Source organism: Octodon degus, unplaced genomic scaffold (genome assembly GCF_000260255.1).
Source record: "Octodon degus isolate 3935 unplaced genomic scaffold, OctDeg1.0 scaffold00210, whole genome shotgun sequence".
Taxonomy (NCBI): domain Eukaryota; kingdom Metazoa; phylum Chordata; class Mammalia; order Rodentia; family Octodontidae; genus Octodon; species Octodon degus.
In genome coordinates this window covers 3,645,472-3,665,967 of record NW_004524786.1, presented here as the reverse complement: position 1 = coordinate 3,665,967, position 20,496 = coordinate 3,645,472, and the positions used below count along the sequence as shown (strand labels likewise).

Below are 20,496 nucleotides of genomic sequence, written 5' to 3'. Positions count from 1 at the left end.
CAGCAAACCCTTATTTATCCTATAATGCAAGCATAATCTGCCCAACATGTCCAAATGCCCACAGCTCCGGAATTAGTGGAGTCTGAATTAATGGCATTCTAGGCAGTCTTTCCCGGAGAACTACACACATTTGGAAATGACTTGCTCCGACCGTGTCAAGAATCCTCCAGAAAAATGACCTCTTCCCTCCCCTTTTCTATCTCCTTCTGCTTCTTGCATTTCACTTGTGGCTGTCAGAGATGGAGGAAGACAGACCCAAACGTATATTCTTATGACATTTGAATAGGTATTTATTGAGCAGCCACAGTTTCCCACACTCTCATAACTGTAGGCTCTATATAAGGCAGAAGCAAGATGAATCCACTACTTTACACAGACAGAAGGAGCGCCGCAGCAGACCCCAGGGCCACACAGTCAAAGATCAAATGCAAGGTACATGACAGATATAAAAAACAGTGTAGAACAAAATAATTTAAATTATGGTTATAATCTACTGAAGGAAATATCTGTATCTTCTTATAAACACATTTATAGTCTAGGGTTATAATTTAAATATTTAGTTTATTTTTAAATACATAGAGATATTGAAACAAAAGCAAAATGTGACATTTAATAGGATAAACTCTGATGGGAGATAGCCACCATGCCCCAAGCATGACAGGACAGCCCCTTGCCGGGGCGGGAAAACCAACCTGTCGGTGTGCAGCCTTCTTTCTTTTGGCTACATAGATAAACGAAAAGATAAGCTGACAGGGCTGCAGGGGCCAGCTTCCGTTTTAGTTTTAGGGGAACAGAAAGAACCAAAAGTTGGCTGTTGGAGCCTTGCCTTTGGCTTGTCAATGAAAACAAAGCAAATCTATGTGCTTCATTAAATTAATTTATTTATGTACTCATCAAAATAACTGGCATCCACATACATGAACAGAGAAGTCAGAGTACTCAGCACACGCGCCCTCACACCCTGGTACTAGCGGCGCATACGCGATACTGAGCACAAAGCATCATCGCGCTTGGCCGAGGCTGCTGCGCCTGGGCCTCAGAGCTGACTGTGTTCTCTGTGGACGGCATTGAAAGAATGGTGCTCCATATTGCTTGTAAACATACGGACAGGAAAATAAGAAAACCAGCGGGTCTGAAGGTCAGCTGCTAACTTGGTACCACAGAGCTAAGATGACAACTGTACTGGTAAACGTCTCATGGGCATGGGATTGACAGAGAGTTCCCGAGTGGATTAACTAACAGACTAAGGACATGCATTGATTACAGGACTCTGTCCCAGCGGATTCCAGGCCAGAGTGGCCTAGTCGTCTTCCTCATCCTCCTCATCGCTGTCCCTCATGCTGATGCCCTGCAGGCCCCCGCCCTCGCTCACAGACGCCGTGGCCTCCTCCACAGTGAGCCGGTTCCGGATGGTCTCGTAGGTCTTGCTGTTCAGTGTGGAATCCAGGACCCCTTGCAATCGGAAATCTCTGTAGGTTTTCTGAGGAGGGAAAAGATACAGCGATGAGGAAGAGCTCAGCCCCGGGAGGCGTGTGGGGGGGCCGACCTCCGGCTAATGTCACTTTTCCTTTGGTGCCAACTAAAAAGGCCACCATGCTCAGATCGCATTTTGTACTGAAATCTGAGCCTCCCTGAATGACAGAAAATGAGAAATGGTGACAGGATAAACTGTATTAGATGAGACAAAGCAGAGAACATAAGTGTGTGTTTATTCAGTTCTGCACAGGGAAATGTTCCATAATTGTTTTGGTTCTTTTTTTTCTGTCTGTTTCTTTCTCTTAGGTTAATATAACATATTATGATTGACAGTGTGAGGGGCTATAACATATAAATGATAGATGGAGTGATTGTGTTATTTGTGATTTCTGTTGCAGTCTGGTCTTTAGGATTTTCGAGCCTTGTAATTGCATGAGCCGCATCCCTCTGTCTCGCTCACAAGATAGACATATGCATGTTGGTATATGAAACCTATTACAGGCAGCCACAATGACGGGAAAGATGGCGCGCTAATGCCTCATCAATATGTTGCAAGCATGTGACTCGGATCTCATCTCCTTGGGAAAGAACTGTATCTATTCCGTTTGCAACTTTATGCACTCAGGGAAGAAACTTGGCTCTTTTTCAAGAACAATGGTTTGGTATTGCCGCACCACAAGTTCTTCCTTTGTTCCTTCAGGCGATTTCTCTCGGATTTCCTTAGGTATCCTAAGGGCTGTTTTTTTTTGTTTTTTTTTTTTTTTATTTTCCTAGAAATCCCTTAGTGTTAATTGAACATGACCAGAAGCATCTGGCTGTTGTCTACTTCGTAATTTATTATTATTTTTTAAAAAGAACCCTTTCTAACTACAACTCTTATCACACTGCATATCATTTCAGTGCCTGATTCCCCTGTTTGCTTTCTCTACTGATATAAGAAACTTGACAAAGAGGCAAAAGAAAGTTAGCATATTCCAGTGTCACTCCCACATTATGTCTAAGCCTCCTGCTGGAGTAGCAGGAGTGCAGCAGTCACAAGGTCAACCCCTTCGGAGGCCAGATATTGCTGTGACCACAGAGATCGTGGTGAGGGAGTGGTGTGGCTTGGTGCTGCCTGACCCAGGGGGATTATGGGGGCTGCCGTGTGTTGCCTTTGTGCTTTATGCCCGCTGTTCCAGCAGGATCATGCCCTCATGCCTTCTTAAGAGTGACCTGGCCAAGGCACTCCATTGCGAGGTCATCCTAATCCTGGAGCAAGCCATAGGCTCTCAGGAGGAGGACGCAGCCTGGTAGCTGCTCACCGCCCCCACCTTGATGGGGAAAAGCAAGGGGCTGGTCAGTGGGGTAGACCAGCCAGGTCCCCAGCTGAGCTTTCCCAACTTCTCAGTCAGCTGTTTCATGGCAATTTTGAAAAACACAATTGTTACCAGGACAGGATGGGAACACTACAGGTAGATGTGCCCGAGTAGTCTGCCCTCTATTTGAATTCTAGGATATGGCCCTGTGTGCAGTCTAACTAGATCTCGCTCGCGAGGGCAGGGGCCACCTCTGGCCACTTTTGACTCTTGCATCAGGTCTTACACGAGGAGGGGCTCTCTGCATCTGTCCCCGTTGTTGGCCGAATGAAGATGGGCTTTCTGAGTGATGAGTGGATGGATGGAGAATCAAGTCTTGGTCGTGTGCTGTTGGTGCCAAGGAGGTGAGTGCTGCCCCCTCCCCCTGTGGTGTGGGCTTCCGGAGGCGCGGGCTAATACTTGCGAGCATAAAGATCCCTTGGGCAACGACATCTCTGTAGCACCCCTCAGTGGGGTGTGTCTGCGTGTTCAGCAGAGGGAGAAGATGAGCCTCCTCGCTGACATTTTTTTTTTCCTCAATAAAATAGAGGAAAACAGATCTGGAAATACGTGTTCTGGGGAGATCATTTAAGAATATTCAAATGTTCGTATTTTCATGATTACCCAGTAAAGGGCAAATGGGAATTGCTCTCTCCTAAGAGCATATTTATATCGAGAAAATGGACTTAAGTGGTCATGCAACGGCTAGTGGGTTTGCCCTAGGAAACAAATAAACATGGAACATTCAGCCGGGTCCTTAGTTGGAGTGTGGTTTTTTTTCTTTAAGAGCTGTCCTATACCTCTGCCTGTAACCTTTTCTAGGCAGATGCTTTGTGAGATCCAATGTGAAGGACAATGGTTCTCCTTAATTACACACAGCAGAAAGGTAATTGGGTTTAAGTCCGCGGGGGGGGGGGGACCTTGAAGGGGAGGGTGCTATCCCAGAGACCAAGAGAGCTGGAGAATAGGGGGTGGCTGCTGTGCGGGAGACTTTGGGCAAACTGCTAACAAACAGGAATCTAGCTACGGAGACGGTTACAATATTTTAAAGGAGTTAAAACTGCTTTGAATGGGAATTCTGCACAGGAGTGTTTAAAAACCCTCTACAGTGAGGCATCAAATGGAAACTGAACCGATCAGAAACGTATGCAGCCCCTTCTGTGGTCTTATTATTTCATGTAAGCCTCTGAGATTTCACGCTGAAATAATTATCATTAGGCCAAGGCGCGCACAGAAGAGCGGGAAAGAAAGCGACTTTCAGGGCACGTTATCTCACCTTTGTGATCCTTTACATTTGATTGTATACACGCGTCGTGAGAGAAACTACTTCAATTAACTATGAGAACAATATTGATTTGCATTCTGATAATGATCACAGGACATATTTAGAAATGGCTGGAAGTAAATATTTCCATGAAATTAATTGTGACAAAATTTTATTTCATTAAGCCATGAATGAAATGGGTAATTTAGGTGATTAGCAAAATGACACCAAACGCCAGCTTTTGAAAGTCTAATGCAAAGGGTCTGACGGCCTTTGTGGCGCTTTTTTTTTTTTTTTTTTTTTGCAAGGCAAATAAAGTTTTTTTTTTTGGAGGGGGGTCTGGATAAAGATATCAAATTCCATTTCACTAAAGTTTTCTTGGTGTGTGAGTATGAAATGAACCAGGCGTAACAAAGTGATGGCTGAGCTTTTTCTTCGTGGGAGATTCTAGTCTAGAAATTCATGCTGCACACATGAACAATGCTCTTTGTGTGATGGCTGTCCTGCGGCATGGCAACGAAGGGTATTTCAGCAGGCTATTTGCAATGAAGAATAATTATTTTTGTTCTTTTACCTTTACCATCCTAATTAGTGTTTTCAACTGATATATGTGAAGCTGCAAGTCCATCCGGTCCGTCAGCCAGGTACAGATGACATTCATGGAGCTGTTGTACCATTGCTGAAAAAGAGACAAGAGTTCTCCAGCCAACACGTCATGGAGTCTAAGGAGGGCAAAGAGGGACCAGGCCATGGCTGAGCAACCCCTTCTGTTCCAGGGAAAACAAGAACGGTTAATGAGAGTTTGAGAGGACAGAGATCATGAACATTAATTTACACCAAAGCACAAGGTGCTGCTGGATCAGTCCAAATGAGAGTGGTCTGGAGTTGGCTTTGAACACCTCTACTCTAGACATTTTGGATACAGTGTATTCTTAGAGACCATCTTTAGCTCTGCTGTTTCTTTCTGTAATTGGCTAGTTTCACTCAGTTGCGATTCCGGGCAGTGCTGATTGCTTGGTGCCATTGCCTACTGTGCCCAGAAATGGGTGCTCCTGGAAGGCACCCATCTAACTGTAACTGAGGAGTGGCCACTGCCGCTTACCTCTTCAAAATCCTGGGCCCTTGTCTACTACATGCAATTCTGGGAGTCAGGCTGGGAGCCTGAGGAATGGAGGGGCATGCTGTCCTTCATGTACCCGATTGGGATGTTCCCTGTGAAGGCAATGTGTGAGGATTTCACTGTAGCAGCCAAACTGTACTCTGGGCAGCTTCTGTGCCCTTACATTGGTTGTGCAATCTGTCTTAATGTTAACACCAAAAATTATTATTATGGGAGGAGAGAGAGAGAGAGAGAGAGAGAGAGAGAGAGAGAGAGAGAGAGAGAACCATCTACAAATGAGCTCATTTCAAGCTGTTGAAATCATACTTCCCCTTAAGGGGGTTAAATTTTGCTTCATGTCTGTGAAAAATGCTTGAAGCGGTGTCACTTTAGACTGCCACCCCTGTGGCGCAGGAAGTCTCTGGTGCAGTATAATTTTGCAGTGCTGCTCATATATTCATAAATCTCACTCATAGACATATGAACAGTGTTATGAAGTGTCAGGATGGAAAAAAAAATCTCATCTTTTAAACTTCTCCAGGTTTCCTTACGCTCTGCTGTGTGTACCAAACAATTTACAAATAAAATGCAAAGGTGTGGATGGACCTACTTTTTTTTTTATTTATAGGGCACCTCTATGAACTGCGTCTAGAAAGGCAGCAAAAAAAAAAAAAAAAAAAAAAAAAAAGAGTGGTTAGAGAACCGAGATGATGCGCACACTCACACTAACCAGTACACACATGCACACGCACACACACATCACACACCAGTGGGGATTCGAAAAGCATAAATAAAAACATGTTTCTGATGGTAGCTCCACCCTTTCTCACCTAAAGATCATCCAAAATCAGTTTATGCCTAACACTCACAGTTTTTCTGAAGCCTTGTTTCTGACTTAATTTCTTTAAAGAAATTAATTTGCTTTTCTACTTGCAAGGTAGAACTGCCAAGTTTCACCTTGCAAGAAACGACACTGTCTCAGCCATGGCACGCACGAGCCCTCCTTGCAATCCTCCCTGCGGGCTCCTTCCCCGGCGCAGCCAACTGCGGCTCTCCCTGGAGCCAGCCGCAGCAGAGCCCACACCGCCCAGTGGAGGCAGCGCTGCAGCCTCGCAGCCAGCTTCTGCTCTTTTAAAGATCATGGAGGCGAAACTGTTGGGCTTAGGAGCCTTCTGTCCCTCTCTAGGGAGCGGGTGGCCAGGGAGGGGGGCGGCGGTGGGAGACAATCTTCTAGCGATGTGGAGATCTCGCCATGCAGGGAGGGGATTGTGAGGGTCAAGCTGCTTGAGGCATGGACAGGTTTTCCCCTCTAGGGGTGAGAATATTTTCCTGAAACTTTTTTTTGGGGTAGTGGTTGTTGATGGGAGGTGTTTTTGGCACCTCCTGCCATGGGATTTTGGCGCATTTGCTGCGACTGCATCTGGGTTGATGAAGAGAGTCCAGGGAGAAGACTGTCCCTGGGTCACCGCATTCCACGGCAGTTGAGGGCTCTTCTGCACTCACCCAGGGCCTAGAATTTCCCTGGCTGCATGTGACATGGGATCTCAGGGCTCGAAATCATTTTGAGCACCCGGAGCAACCTCGAGCTCCCTTGCCTCTGGCATCCTGGGGTTGGAAGGTGACCTTCAAACAATCCCGTGACCTTCTGGCCAACCCTCAGGCTCCGGGCCTCACGATGAGTACATCCCAGGGACACAAACGAGGAGTGTGGCACTCTGGCTTCTAGGCAGAGGTGGCATTTTGCTTTGGCTGTGACAACAGGCAAACCGGCGCTGGCTTCTATCACTGCCAACAAGCCTTGCGCAACATGCCTTTTTCTCTTTGCTGAGAGACGTGCCACCTTTCAGGAAAAAAAAAAAATTAGCACCCCCCTCATTTTATGTAGGCAGTTTCCATACTCATGAGTGGATTATAAATAGTAAAATAATACAATAAAAATACAAATCAAAAGGTAGTGCACTGTCAGCAGTCCTGCTGTGCTGCTGAGGGGACGCGAGCTGGAAATGCGCGCAGCCACAGCTCCCGCGTCCTGCCTGCAGATTCCCACCCCAGGAGAGCAAGAGCGCCCTGGAACATCCATGCTTTTCCTCCTGGATCGCACATCTAGCAAAGGAAGTGTAAAAATGTATGATGCCCCATTGGCTACGCATTGAAAGAGGCAAAAGGGAGTCGGTCGCTCCTTTCCAAACCTTATGCTCAGTAGATGAAACTGGAGGCACTTTTGGATGCTGCACAGCGCTAACTTGGGTTTCCAGAAAGGCGCTTAAAGGCGGGCGTTTGGATGTCAGAGGAAGCAGGAGGTGCTGCCTTCTAGAACTTGAAAGTGTGAGAGGTGGAAGGCTTCCTCCATCTCACCCCTGGGAGAGGAGGAAGCAAAGCCTGAGAGGGGGCCTGCCCAAGCTCACACAGACAGCGACCCTAAACTGGCCGCCACTGGAGAGAAACAGCGCAGCAGCCTGCTGGCCCCTAACCCGGAGCAGTTGCATGCCGGCCCGCAGACCTGATCCCAGGCCTCGTTTCTGCTCCACGTCCAGGCACTGCAGAGGGGGCTGCAAAGGGCTGCCGTGGTGGCTTCTCTTCCCTGGGAAGCCAGCCAGCCACTGCTGTGGACAGCATGCACATGGCAGGCCGGTCCTGCTCCTCCAGGGGCCTAAAGTGGTTATTAGGCGGGTCTGCTGAACTTGGGATCCAGGCTAATACAGCAGATTTGTTATGGTTCGTCAAAAGAGGAAATTCATAAAACATTTTGCTTTGTCTTGGGTTTAGATATGCCCTTTCGGGAGGCATCCTGACACCTGGGCAGCAAATGTCCTTTCAATCTGCGGAAACCTGAATTGAAAGTTCACGACATATACTAAGTATAACCACCACTCTTTGGCTGCCTCCCCTAAATTCAGGAATATTAATGTGGGACTTCCTAAATAAGATTTAATGTGAAAAAACACAAGAAAAAGAAAATCTAAAGGTGCCAGGCTCCTTTTAAATACATCCCCAGGGGATGACATTGTGGACACTTTTGTTTTGGAACCCAAAGGGACACCCATCATGGCTGTGACCCATAGATTTGGGGGCTCTGGGAAGTTGGGAACTGTTCTCTTAGCCACAAACCAGACTGGAAAGATCTATTGGACAGGAGGCTCACTGAACACTTCGCCACTTCACTCTTTACTCTTCTTTCCTCCTTTCTTAATGATTGCTTTTTAAAAAAATTTTATTTGTATGTGTGTGTGTGTGTGTGTGTGTGTGTGTGTGTGTGGCCAGCTCAGCCCACCAGGGGGCGGGGCTGGCTGGCATGTGGTGCTGGGGGATTGAACCGCGGTCCCTGTGCTTTGCTGAGCTTGTTCTAAGTAGGTGCCTCAGACCACTGAGCCATCTCCCCAGCCCCTTCTTTCCTCCTTTCTGCTATGTTACGAGCACGAGCTCTACCACACGGCAGAGTCTGATATTGAGCACGTTATTTACAGTCTTGGAAGACTCAGTTTCCTGGCAAAAAAACGGGAGCCGCTCATCTGACAAGCGGAATGCTGCTGGAGCAGCCAGTTGCAGCGCTTGGCACGGGGCACGCCCACACCCAGGGCTGCCCACCTCTTCTACCCCCACCTCCTCCAGCACAACCATCATTATCACTTAGTTCTTCGGTCTCTCAAAGTGATTGTAGAAAGGAAGAAAACAGCCCAAGTAGCCAGGAAAAACCATGTGGGGTGGGGAAATAACTTCTATTGGAATAGCTCTGGAATTGCATGTAGGAACATTATATCAAACACAAAGAGTTCTTTGCAATGAGGTTCCTTTGGAAGGTTATGTTGTTCTAGGTCATTCCGCAGATGTGTGTGACTGTCCCAGGTGCGTGCAGCTCATTTAAGCAATACTGGATCGAAGTCTTGGCTTAACAGAATTCAGACAAAGAATGAGGGACTTTGGGTTAAAAGAATTCAAAGGATGAGGGATTTCTCAAACTCTGGGGGGAGAAGGCAAACTTCAGCCTGGGTTAGCTACTGATTAGGTGGACACCCTGAAGCAAACTGCTGAACTCCAACCTTCATACTCTTCTTGGGGCTAATGCCAGTACCTACTTCATAGGATTACTGTGAGCACTGAAAGAGAACACTTGTATAAAGTGCCAAGAACAACTGGCACATAGTAAGTACACAAAAAAATTCAGCCACTGTCTCTACTCTCAGAAACATAGCAGATATACCTTCAGGTCACACTGCAGAAGAAAGCTTCTCAATCCATGCCTTGTCATTGCTATGCAGAGATGATGACGTCACATGCTCTTCTCTCAAACATACCGCTTCATGTAGGGTGCTCCTAACACACGCGAAGTGTCTGTAATGTCAGGGCCCCTTCCGCCATGACTACGGGGGGACAGCAAAGCAGAGCGTACAAGAGCAGAATCAAATGCCAACTTTAATTAAGATTTTGGGGAGCCATCATTTTTTTTGCATTAATTTTTATTTTTTAAAAATGTTTTGTCTAAGTATTATCTTTTGTTTTTTGACTCCGCCATAAATTTTGCAATCAAGAGGTAGCTTACATTTGTTTCCCTAGTTCTTGCCTAGGATTCACTGAAAACTCTCTTTCTTGGAACCAAGCAGGTCCAGAGATAAGAGGATTAATTAACACTTCCCTAGACCATTCAAGGTCCACAGAAAATGGGCTCTTACTTAGATCAGGGCAATTTCCAGCCACAAAATAGAGTACGGTTAGGAGGACGTTGTTGTGGTTATAACTTCTTCCATCACAGCTACCACCACGTACAATGTTAGTTCTTTCGGAGGTGGGGTTGAGGCTCAGGGGTCTAAGTCGTCCAACCTCCAGCCTAAGCCTCCCAAGGAGCTTGGATTGCAGGTACACAACATCATGCCCAGCTTAAGTCTTAATTCTTGACTCCAACATCATGATATAAATTTATGTCCTCAAGAGACATTGTTATTGATGGGATATTTGCTTTCTGAATGGATCGCGTCACAAATGAGTGGCAACAGAAACAAGGACCATGGACTAAAAAGAAATAGGGCTATTCACTCTGTTTCCACGTACGTATATCACAAAGACAATTTATCTCCTTAACTTGTGTCAACCCTGTCGGACCAGACCACTCTATGAGACGTTAGAGTTTCCTGTTTCAACGAAGTGTCACCTTGTACAGGATTCCTGATAAACTGCCCTACACATGCACATATACAAGAGTACGCACAATTAGTAATGACAGTCACTGGACACTGATTCCTTACAATGGGCAGGGCCTGCACAATACACACTAGCAAGCATGTTTAATCACTGCATCATGGGCCTCTTCAGAGGTTGACACCATAAACTTCCTTCATAGAAGAGAAAAAAGGAAAAAAAATTTTTTTTAAAAAAAGAAGAGAAAAAAGGGCCTGCAGCTAGTAAACATGGGAACAGATTTGAATTTGGTTCTTTACCATAAAACCTGTGCAAGTTGAGTTGAGTGCAAGTTGTTTACACTCAACTTAATACTTGAATAGCCAGGAACTGGTTTACAAAAGCAGCCCCTAGTCCTAGATGTCTTCCCAGTAAGTTTCCCACTTTTGAAGTTCTCCAAGGAGTAGAATGATCCTGTTGAATCCACATCCAACCTTTGCTTGGAGTACAAAAGAATCTACATTATATGACCTTATATAGTGGCTAGGCAGAGTGTGGAAACTGTGGGGCATTTCCACAGGAAAACACTCGATGACTCTAAAGAGTTGGTAGAGAAGAGACAACAATTTTGTAGTTTTCTTTTCTTTGGCTGTGCTAGGGTCTCACAGGACAGGCTAGACTAGCACTTTGTCAACGAGCTACACACTGAGCCCCTTATTTTATTATGAGACAAGGTCTCAGTAAGTGGCTACGATGGCCTCCACTGTGACCCTCCCTCCCCAGCAACCATGAGTAGGTGGAATTAGAGGTGCGAGTCACCATACCCTGCCTCTTAAAGGACATGACTAGAAAAACTTGGATAGGCATGACATATGCCATTTCTTAGTCAGAATTAACAATTTTCTTCTCTGCTATTATCCTACCTACTCTTCTTGTTGTATGTTGGTAACTCTACCATTGTTAGTAATAGAAATTTCTCACTGTGAGTGTTTACAAAGAAGAGCAACTAGAAAACTGCCTTTGCCACAGTGGGCTTGAATTTTCCTAGCAGGGTTCTGGAGAAGGAAAAGTTGTAACATTGACCAAAATTTACTCCTGATAAATCAGACAACATAAGCTATAAACTTTGCAGCAAAAAAGACAAATAGGGTAACAGTGTCTTTTCACATCAGAGGAAAAGTTTGTCTTGTAGAATTGTAGGCATCACCAGGAAGAGCAGAACCAATTTTGAATAAAGTCATAAATCCAATGAAAATGGTCCAGGGGAAAACTCAGTTCTTCTTCTCTTGCCTATTTCTCTAAACAAAGTTTGTATTGACATCTCCATGCAAATGGCAGAATGTCATTTTTAGCAAAATACACGCACACACACACACACATACACACACACACACAAATGCATGTTGCCCTACCCACACCAATATCCAAGGATAGTTAGCCCAATATCAGATACTCTTTAACAACTTAAGGTATTTGGTCCAAGGACTGATAAATACACCATGCACAAATATACAACTTCACACACATTCACTGAATAAAAATTCTGTTGCCTTTAGCCTTTTCTGAGTGATAGCTTAAGCTCACTAGGAACTATACAGTATTAGGGTAGATATGCATTTCTTTTGAAATTGGCATATTCATGCCATGTATGCCCGGAAGGCAAAGCACAAAATGTTTGGTGAGTTCAGAGCTGAGCTCTAAGCAGTGCTGGAGCTGAATATTACCACCCATACCTTCATGGATGAGGAAATGGTCTGGTAGCTGGGCCACAGACCTTGCAGGACTCAAAAGTCTAAGTGGCAGTAAGACCTTGTGGCCAAGAGAACTTCTATGCCTCAGTCTCCTCATCCAGGGAATGGGGATCATAATAAACCCTTTTTAGGGTGGTTGTGGGAGGCTGAATGTGTTATCACATGTAGAGCGCTCACAACAGCGCCAGGCCCACCCAGTGCTAAATACTAGCTGCTACTCTGTGAGCCAAGCTATCTCACTTTGCTTCCCAAATAAGAAATCACATTGCCCCGAATGTGCATTACTCAGAGTTGCAGGAAACTTTGTGGGCTGCCAAACCGATAATTTGGTAACTGCTTGGTAATTAATTGCATTTTAGGCTGAAGAACTTGTATCTTTTCTCTGGAAAGTACCCTTTCTCCAACTCAACCCTGCCACAGTCGGAGCAGCTGGCTCTGATGAACACAAGATCCTTTCTCGTTGGCAAAGAATCAAAGGGGAAATAAAATACCTGGACCACACCCACCCGGCTAAACTCTTCACTTTGTTTTTGGTGACGAGTTATTAGCTGGAAAAAAAGATTCTCACCACCTATTTTAATCAGTGCATTGAAACACTGTAATAAAATATTCTGCATTGAGAGCTATCAATGCATGCTTCTTCCTTACAAGTTGGGTAATTTAGAAGCTGTGGGGAGCACAATCCAGGGTTTCTTTGCATTTCTGCCAAAGTACCCCCTGTTCTGTAAGCCTAAACCACAGTCCCATTGCCCCCATGGATCCCTCAGGGCCAACAATCACCAGGGATCCGGCTGCATTCAGAGGGGACAGAAAGGGTACTTTCCAGGTGGCCTGCGCAGGCCACCTCTGCCAGGCAGGCCGGTCTCTGATCTGCTCCCTGTCTCTCCCAGCAAGCCTCAGGGTCAGTGGGCGTGCCAAGGGCCGGCACACATTTTCTGCAGCGTCACATCACCTGAATGCTTTCGGAGGTGGAGGCGCCATTAATGTACGTGAGCCTCCGCCTTGGCTAAGTATTGCTGTAGTCTCAAAGTTGCAGGCAGCTAAAGCGGATAGAAATATTATAGGTGGTCCGAAAGGGCCGGGCCCTCAAAGGGGTAACACAGAAGACAAGGTACCTTACAACTGTAAGAGGGATGGATGCGCCCCCTGTGGGCCAGACCTAAAGGACAAAGATCAAACAAATGTTTACCTCCCTAAACATTGGCATCCAGGATTGATCATCACCCTGAGGGAGCCAGGAAGAGTCACTAATCTGACTTCTACCGGCTCCCAGAAAAACTCCTGTTCTGTATTCACGCTTGCTTGGTACACGACTCTCTTCCCCATTTGGCCCTGGACTTAATCAATTTCACCTGAGACTTAATCAATTTTACCTGAGCAATGGTGCTTGCAATCCCAATTGGTTGACCATAGTTTTGTCCCACCTCACGCCCACCTAAGTGAGTTCCCATGGTCTCCACCTTAGGCCCACCTCACTGCATGGTTTTACTCTATAAAAGTCCCTGGAAGAGACAGCTTCCCAGGGACAACCTGCTAGGGCCCCCTTCTGTCTCTCTCTCTCAGACAGAAGCTTTCTTTCCCCAATAAATATTACGCTGTTAACGTCCGTCTGTTCCTAACATTCATTCTTCGGTTTTAGACCACATGAACTCGTCCCAAACACCTTTCAGGTTGGGAGTGTCGTTCCTGTAGCTCATCAATAAGGACCAAAATGCGTAATGGACTTTGGGAAATGGGAAGAAAATGTTCAGAGGGGAAAGAAAGAAGGGAGTGGGGAGCGGGAAGGAAGGGAAAGAAGAACAGAAGGAAAAAGCAGAAACAAAGCTTTTGTAGAGGGGCTGGCCAAACAGCTCAGCAGATGAAAGCACCTGCTTAGGCAGATGCAGTGGCTGGGGTTCGATCCCCGGGCCTGCCGTGCCGGCCCCGCCCCGGGGCATGCTGAGATGGCCATTGAGACTGTGGTGGTGCACGCCTGTAATCCCAGCTCTTAGGAGGCTGCAAACAGGCAAATCACTATGACTCTGATCTAGTAGTGAGACCCTGAGCCCTGTAGACCCTTCCCTAAAAAATACAAGAAAAAAAAAACTTTTGCAGATAAGGGAGGAAGGGGGAGGGAGAAAAGGGGAATGGGAAACAGCAGCAGCAGCAGCAGCAGCAGCAAGATCTATGGTGTGCAGGTAAATTCCCTGTGATGAGCGTGATCATTGTGTATATCTAAAATGTACCAATCCACCAAAAACAACAACAAAAAACTGCTTTCTTAAAAAAAAGAAGAGCTGTTCCTAAAGACGGGCATTTCCCAGCACGGCCGCAGAGCGCTCAGCCAAAAGCACAAAGCCCCAACTCACACTGAAACCAGCAGGATGAGCTTACAAGCTGCCCCACAGGTCCTGTTCAGCTGAATATGGTTTTCTCCTACTTTGTAATTCTTTAGATGCCTAAAAGTCCATCTCATTGAAGAGCCCAGAGGCAGGGGTGGCTCTTCAAGGTGGCTGGGTCTCCAGGGCTTGTGACAGAGCCTCACTGAGACCTCGGCTTGGGGGCAGGGGAGGTAGCTCAGCGGCGTAGGTGCCCGTCTGATCAGTGCAAGGTGCCCAGTTCCATCTCCAGCAGCGCATGCTGTGCTGCCCCCAAACTCTGTTTGCCCTGTGCTGGCCTGGAGCCGGGTGTGGCGGTACACGCCCGTAATCCCAGGGCTGGGGATGCTGAGACAGGAGGATCACCCGAGTCTGAGCTGCATAGTGAGACCTTGTACCAAATATATAAATTAAAAAAACAAAACACCAAACCCTCAGTTTGAGAGACCCATGACCTACAACCCGGAGCTGAGGGGATCCGGATACCCTTTGCCTTTAGTCTCTGCTCATAAGAAAAGGATGATGCATTTTAAAAAGCAGATTTAAACTGTTACTGTTTAACATTTTGGGTTGTATGTGAAATTTAGCAACACAGTATTTGTTTACGCCCTCCACAAGACCTAAGGAATAACCTCAATTGTCTTTTGTTAAAATAAGGGTCTGTCTACTCAAGGCAAGTTTCAAGTCTTTCAGCCTGAAGTGTGGAGAAATACCCAGTGGTGGCGGATTCTTCAGGACCACAATTTCACGTGCACGATCAAACGAGAAACCCAAAGCTGGACTCCTGGCGGAAGGCACAGCGGCCTTCTAGCCAACTACCCGTGCTCAGTCTTACCAATATTAATTGCTTACGAGAACATAAGGACAGGTTTGCGTCTTGAAGGGACTTTCCAGAGAGCAGACCAGTGAGAGAGCGTTGGCCAAAGCTTAGCTTCCGCGGGTCACGTGGGGCTCTCTTTAGAAGACACAGCCCATGTCTTTTAAAACACGGTCTTGTTAACCTGTTGGCAGTTTCAGAAAGCCACATAAACTAGCCAAAGCAAGGCTATATGAAAACCCAGCAAGTCACAAAACGCCCCTTTTTTTCTCCAGCAACCCCACCTCGGTGGGAGGGGCTGGCACTGCAAGGGTGCAACGGCTGACTCCAAGAGGGGAGTGCCTGAGGTGGGAAAGCTGGGCCTACGCATTCTTCCCAGGCGCACCTTCTACACTCAAATGGAAGGACCACTCCTGCCCCCATTTCAGCCCCTCAGCAAGTGCCCACACGGAAAGGTGGGCAAGACTGTGCCTCTGGGCAGGCGCAGATGCACAGAAACGGGCGGCGGGACTTCAAAGAGGCATCTGCACACCTACGCGCAGCAGCATCGCTCACTGGGCAGAAGCGACCTGACTCCACCGGGGCACAAACACAGCCCACGCCATGCAGTACTACCCACCTCTCCAAGTAAGGAAGTCCTGCCGTTCACCACAATGATGGCCCTTTAGGACATCAGGCAAAGGAAAATAATCTGGACGCTGAAAGACAGACACTGCTTGCTTTCACTTCCGTGAGGTGTCCAGAGTAGCCAAACCCATAAGGACAGAAAGTGGAATGAGGGTTGGCAAGGGCTAACGAGGAGAAAAAGGAACTTGTAGCTTGACAGGTAGAGTTTCCGTTTTGCAAGATGAAAACATGTTCTAAAGATTGGTTGTGTGGTGATCTACTTAAAACTATGAGCTAAACATACCAAAGTGGTTAAGATGGGATATTTTATGTTACATTTGTAAACCATAGTCCAAAAAAGAAAAGAAGAAAAGAGAGGGAGGGAGGGAGGGAGGGAGGGAGAGAGAGAGAGAGAGAGAGAGAGGAAATAAAAACCAATTTTCCTACTGACAAGGAAACTTTGCTCAAGAATATTTAGCAATGTACATATTCTAATCTGGATCGCCTAGCCATGCTTTACAAAAAGAAAAACAGAATTCTCTGTAAGATGCACGGAGGCATTTTGTTTAATCCCACGACTGAAACCACTTCTCAAGGTCGAGTGTTGAGACTGGGAAGAACAAAGAACAAATCTGGTAGCATTTGCTCAGTCACTTATTGGATTTAAAACATGCCACGGGGCCAACATTTCTAAATCTGTGAAACAATTCAGTGAAGCCCAGAGATGAGAACCAAGAATCCTCATAGCGCATCGAATCCAAAAAACAGAAAAAAAAAACCTCTTCTGCATAGCGTGCCCCCCTTCTCTGTGCTCTCAGAGTTCCCTGTCCCCAGACTGACCCCTGCACCCCCAATTTCCAAGCGTGGAGTCTGATCAAGAGGCTCCCATCCAGAGCCCCTCCCCCCACTGCAGACTTAGTAGGGCCTGGAATGTGTGCTCAGGAAACCCTTATTTTAGGAAACAATTAAGTAGAATTAGGCTAATAATGTGAGGCAGGCAGAGCTTTTGCCCTTTGCTGAGAAATAACTCCTACGTGGAACAGTTGTACTAATAAAAATCATGTATTTCTTAAATGCCTCGAAATGATCTTTGCACCAGTCTTGGCAATTAACGCTGTCCCACTGTGGAGCACTTACTCCCCGGGCTCGGGCTCGGGAGGCTTAATTCCCACATTCACTCCACCAATGTCTTCTTTCAGGGAAAATACAGCGCACGGCTTTGGACTGGGAGCAGAAATTCTGTGGGCAGGACTTTCACAGGAGGCTTACTTCATGCCCCTCTGTCTCCGCAGGGGACGGCAAGGTGGGAAGACGGGCCCAGCACCCCGCTGGCCGGGCCGGGCTGCAGTGGGAAGTATGTCAAGGTTCTTCTCAAGCCCACCGGTCCTTGACCTATGGGGGGTGCAGAGCTCTTTCTTCAAGTGGCCTGCGCCTGCACACCAGGCACACAGGGCTGTCCCCAGAGCGCCCCTCTCCCCCAGCTGCCACGAATGGGCCTTCTGGGCCATAAGCAGGAGACGACCCCAGCTCCCAGCCCGGGCAGGAAGTGACTACTGGGCAAAAAGGGGACACAGACCCTCAGGGCTGACGCTTTGTCTCCTTGACAACACCCCAGCCAGCGGCCCAAGGAACGGACTTAATTTCTTTTCTTTTTCTGCCCACCCTCCTCGCTCCGTACTTCTTCCTTCCCGCTTTCTCTAGACGCAAAGGCATAACATCCAACATAAAGTTGCCGAAATAGCAATCTTGTCTCTGAATATATAAATTGCAAAAATTGATATGAATAAATCTGCAAGTAGCACACTGATTGTGGCACATTTTATCAAAAAACGGCGTTGGGCGGCTCGGTGGCTGTGGAGGGGGGTGGTGTCATTACACATACAGAAAAACATCTGCAAACTCCCCGCGTCTTTACTTAGAGCCGAATGGAGGCATGACCTCCTGTTCCCTGCCATGAACTCTGAGTTCACACTCATATTTTACATGTTACAGGAAGCCACAGCTCGCCCCAGGGGTGCTGCAAACAGACACGCAGAAGCCAGATGTAGCCCGCTCCCTAATGCACCTGAAGGAGCCGGCAACTCCACATTCAAAAGCTGACATGCTCGTAGCTTAAGGTCACTTCAGATTTTGTAAAGAGGGGGACAAAACCAGGAATGCTTCTAGTGCTGGGCTGTCAGCGGGGAGGCAGAGGGATTACAAGAAACCTGTGACTCTGCCTCTTTCTGCCTTTGCTGGTAGTTTTTTTGTGTGTGAACAAGAGCCATACAACAGATTGAGCCTCGTAGAAAGGCCTGAGACTGTGCAAGGGCTTCCCGCTGGGCCTCAGCTGTGCTTGCAATTAGCAATAGGCACGGAGTGATTATTGTTGGGGTAGCGGATGGCAATGCGAAGTGACAAGTTTTATGGGGGAAGTTGGGAGTGGGGATGCTCCGTAAGTTTTCATTCCTTCCCCCCCTTTTTTCTTGTTCTACAATCCCCCCTCCTGAAAACAAACAAAAAAACCCTCCCTCAAACACAAAATAAAACAAAACAAAAAATACAGAACGATCTTTCCTTCAGAGACTGCAACCTCTCATTTTGGTGAAAGCTAATTTTCTCTCCCTCTCGTCATTCAATGGAGCTTTAACAAAATTGTTGAAAGAATATTTTTTGTGGTGCTTTAGCATGCAGGTTTTCTAGGTCAGGGCTTCCTCGCTGCCCTGCTTAATGTCAGAAATGCCCATTTGTCTCAAATTAGCAGAGAGCTCGGAGTGGAGGGCAGGAGATTAAGCATACAAAATTACTCAGCAGGTGACGGTGGGGTGGATTTGGGGGTTGAGAAGTCTTTAAAACTGACTACAAGACATTATATACTTCTGACAAAAGAACATAGTAATCCTACCTGCTTGCTTTAACCACTGTTGTTTGCCTATTATTATGTGCTTTCGTGCCCATGAGAGCACCACTATTGCTGATACTACTCAATTACCATAGTAACTCACACCAGTGACCTCTTAGTGCATGGCTCCCAGCCCAGCTGAGCCAAGCCAAGGAGTTGGTGTCTTTTTATGTACTTCAGCCATGACATATAGGTGGACTGCGGCACTCCGAATAGGAGTGCTTCTTCTCTTTGTCTACGATAGGGACTTCCTTTGAAACGACAAGCACCTTTTGAAACCAAGGTGGTTCTGAAGCTCACGGGTTCAGGCCACGGATGCCTTCAGAAATGTGATGAAGACACAGGCAACACGCGACAGCCAAAGAAGGCCACGTGGACATCGAAGGCCAGCAGCCTGCCAGCTGTAGGGAGAATGGGGTTCCCTACTCAGGGTTCCAGTCCTGGACTTCAAAGTTTGGGGGACCCTCGTGGGGGACTGCTGCAGGTCGACCAGGCCAGCGGGTCTAAGTGCACACAGGACAGGTGACCTACGCGTAAGTGTGAGAAGGGAAATAAAATCACAGCACAGCTTCGGAAGCTGTGCTGTTCTCGTCGGCCTGTGGACGGTCACGTGGACACACAAATGCATGCAGTGCACCCGGCCCGCATATTACTGGGGGCTCTGGCTTGCCACTTGACTCCGGTACATTAAATGCTCAGAGAGCCCTATACTAAGGAGCTCCATTTAATTTTGTGGTTTTCCAAAAGTATTTGACTGAACAGTCATGTTTCATAAGCCAATTATTAATATTTCTTGGAGGATTTATGCTACCATGAACCCATTTTGGAAAGAAGTTTTATAGCTGCATTCCTGGTAACAAACAGCAAAATAAAAATAATGATGGCAAACGCTTGTGACGTGTCAGGGACTCGTAAAGTTTATGCGAATTAAGCTCACTGAAACTCTAACCACCTTGAGGATTGGTGGCTTTTAGGGCTCCAACTTAGCTCCTATAACATGTAATATTTGTATGTATTCATTCTTTATGAAAAGGAAGAAAAGCTTGGGCTGGGGAGCTAGCTCTGTGGCTTCAGTGCCTGCCTGGCAAGCACAAGGACCTGGGTTCGATCCCTGATACGTCATGCTGTGCCATCCCTCATCTCCAAACAAGGTGTGGAGGCACATGCCTGTAATCCCGGCACAGGGGAGGCTAAAACAGGCGGACCATTGTTAGACCATGCTGTGTTGTGAGACCCCGTACCAAGTAAATAAATAATTTTTTAAAAATTTTTAAAAAGAAGAAAAAGTAATGTAACAAGCCATCTATAATAAATTGGCCTTCAATTCATGCTGTATTTTTCCTGCATTGGACCCTTAGAAACTCTAAAGACCATGATTTCCCTATAAAGCTAATTTTTTCTATAACTCCATGTCCTACTTCACACCACAGGAAATGACAAACGAGGCAAACTCTGTCAACACTGTTCCCACTTCGAACTTGAGACCTCCCAATGTGGACTGTACTGCCGCCCTCTCGCTTTGGATTAGAGCCTGAAGCCCTGTGGTCCTGACCGTTGACGCCAAAGCAGACGGCAAGGTGAGGTCCATGCTTACCTGCCTGCAACGTGACTTCTGAGCCTGCGGAGTGTGCAAGTAATTCAACAGAACTGTAACTGGTGGTCAAACTGTGAACCAAAATGGGGCATCTCCTGGCAAGCGAAAGGTCCTGACTTCCATCCCCTGTACCAAAAAAACCCCAAGGAGCCCATGCCCACCCCAGCTGTCCGGCTGTCCCATGCCCACCCCAGCTGTCCGGCTGTCC

General features: G+C 46.8%; 1 protein-coding gene across 1 annotated transcript in view; it reads right to left on the bottom strand.

Moving 5' to 3' along the window:
• Positions 1-582: 582 nt before the first annotated feature.
• Cadps (calcium dependent secretion activator) overlaps positions 583-20,496 on the bottom strand; it is a 489,489-nt gene continuing 469,575 nt past the window's right edge. The window contains exons 29-30 of the mRNA XM_023704988.1: positions 4,649-4,753; positions 583-1,480 (exon numbers count right to left, since the gene is read on the bottom strand). Coding sequence (XP_023560756.1) covers positions 1,301-1,480; positions 4,649-4,753 — 285 coding nt within the window. The 3' untranslated portion in view covers positions 583-1,300. The remainder of the gene's footprint in view (positions 1,481-4,648; positions 4,754-20,496) is intronic.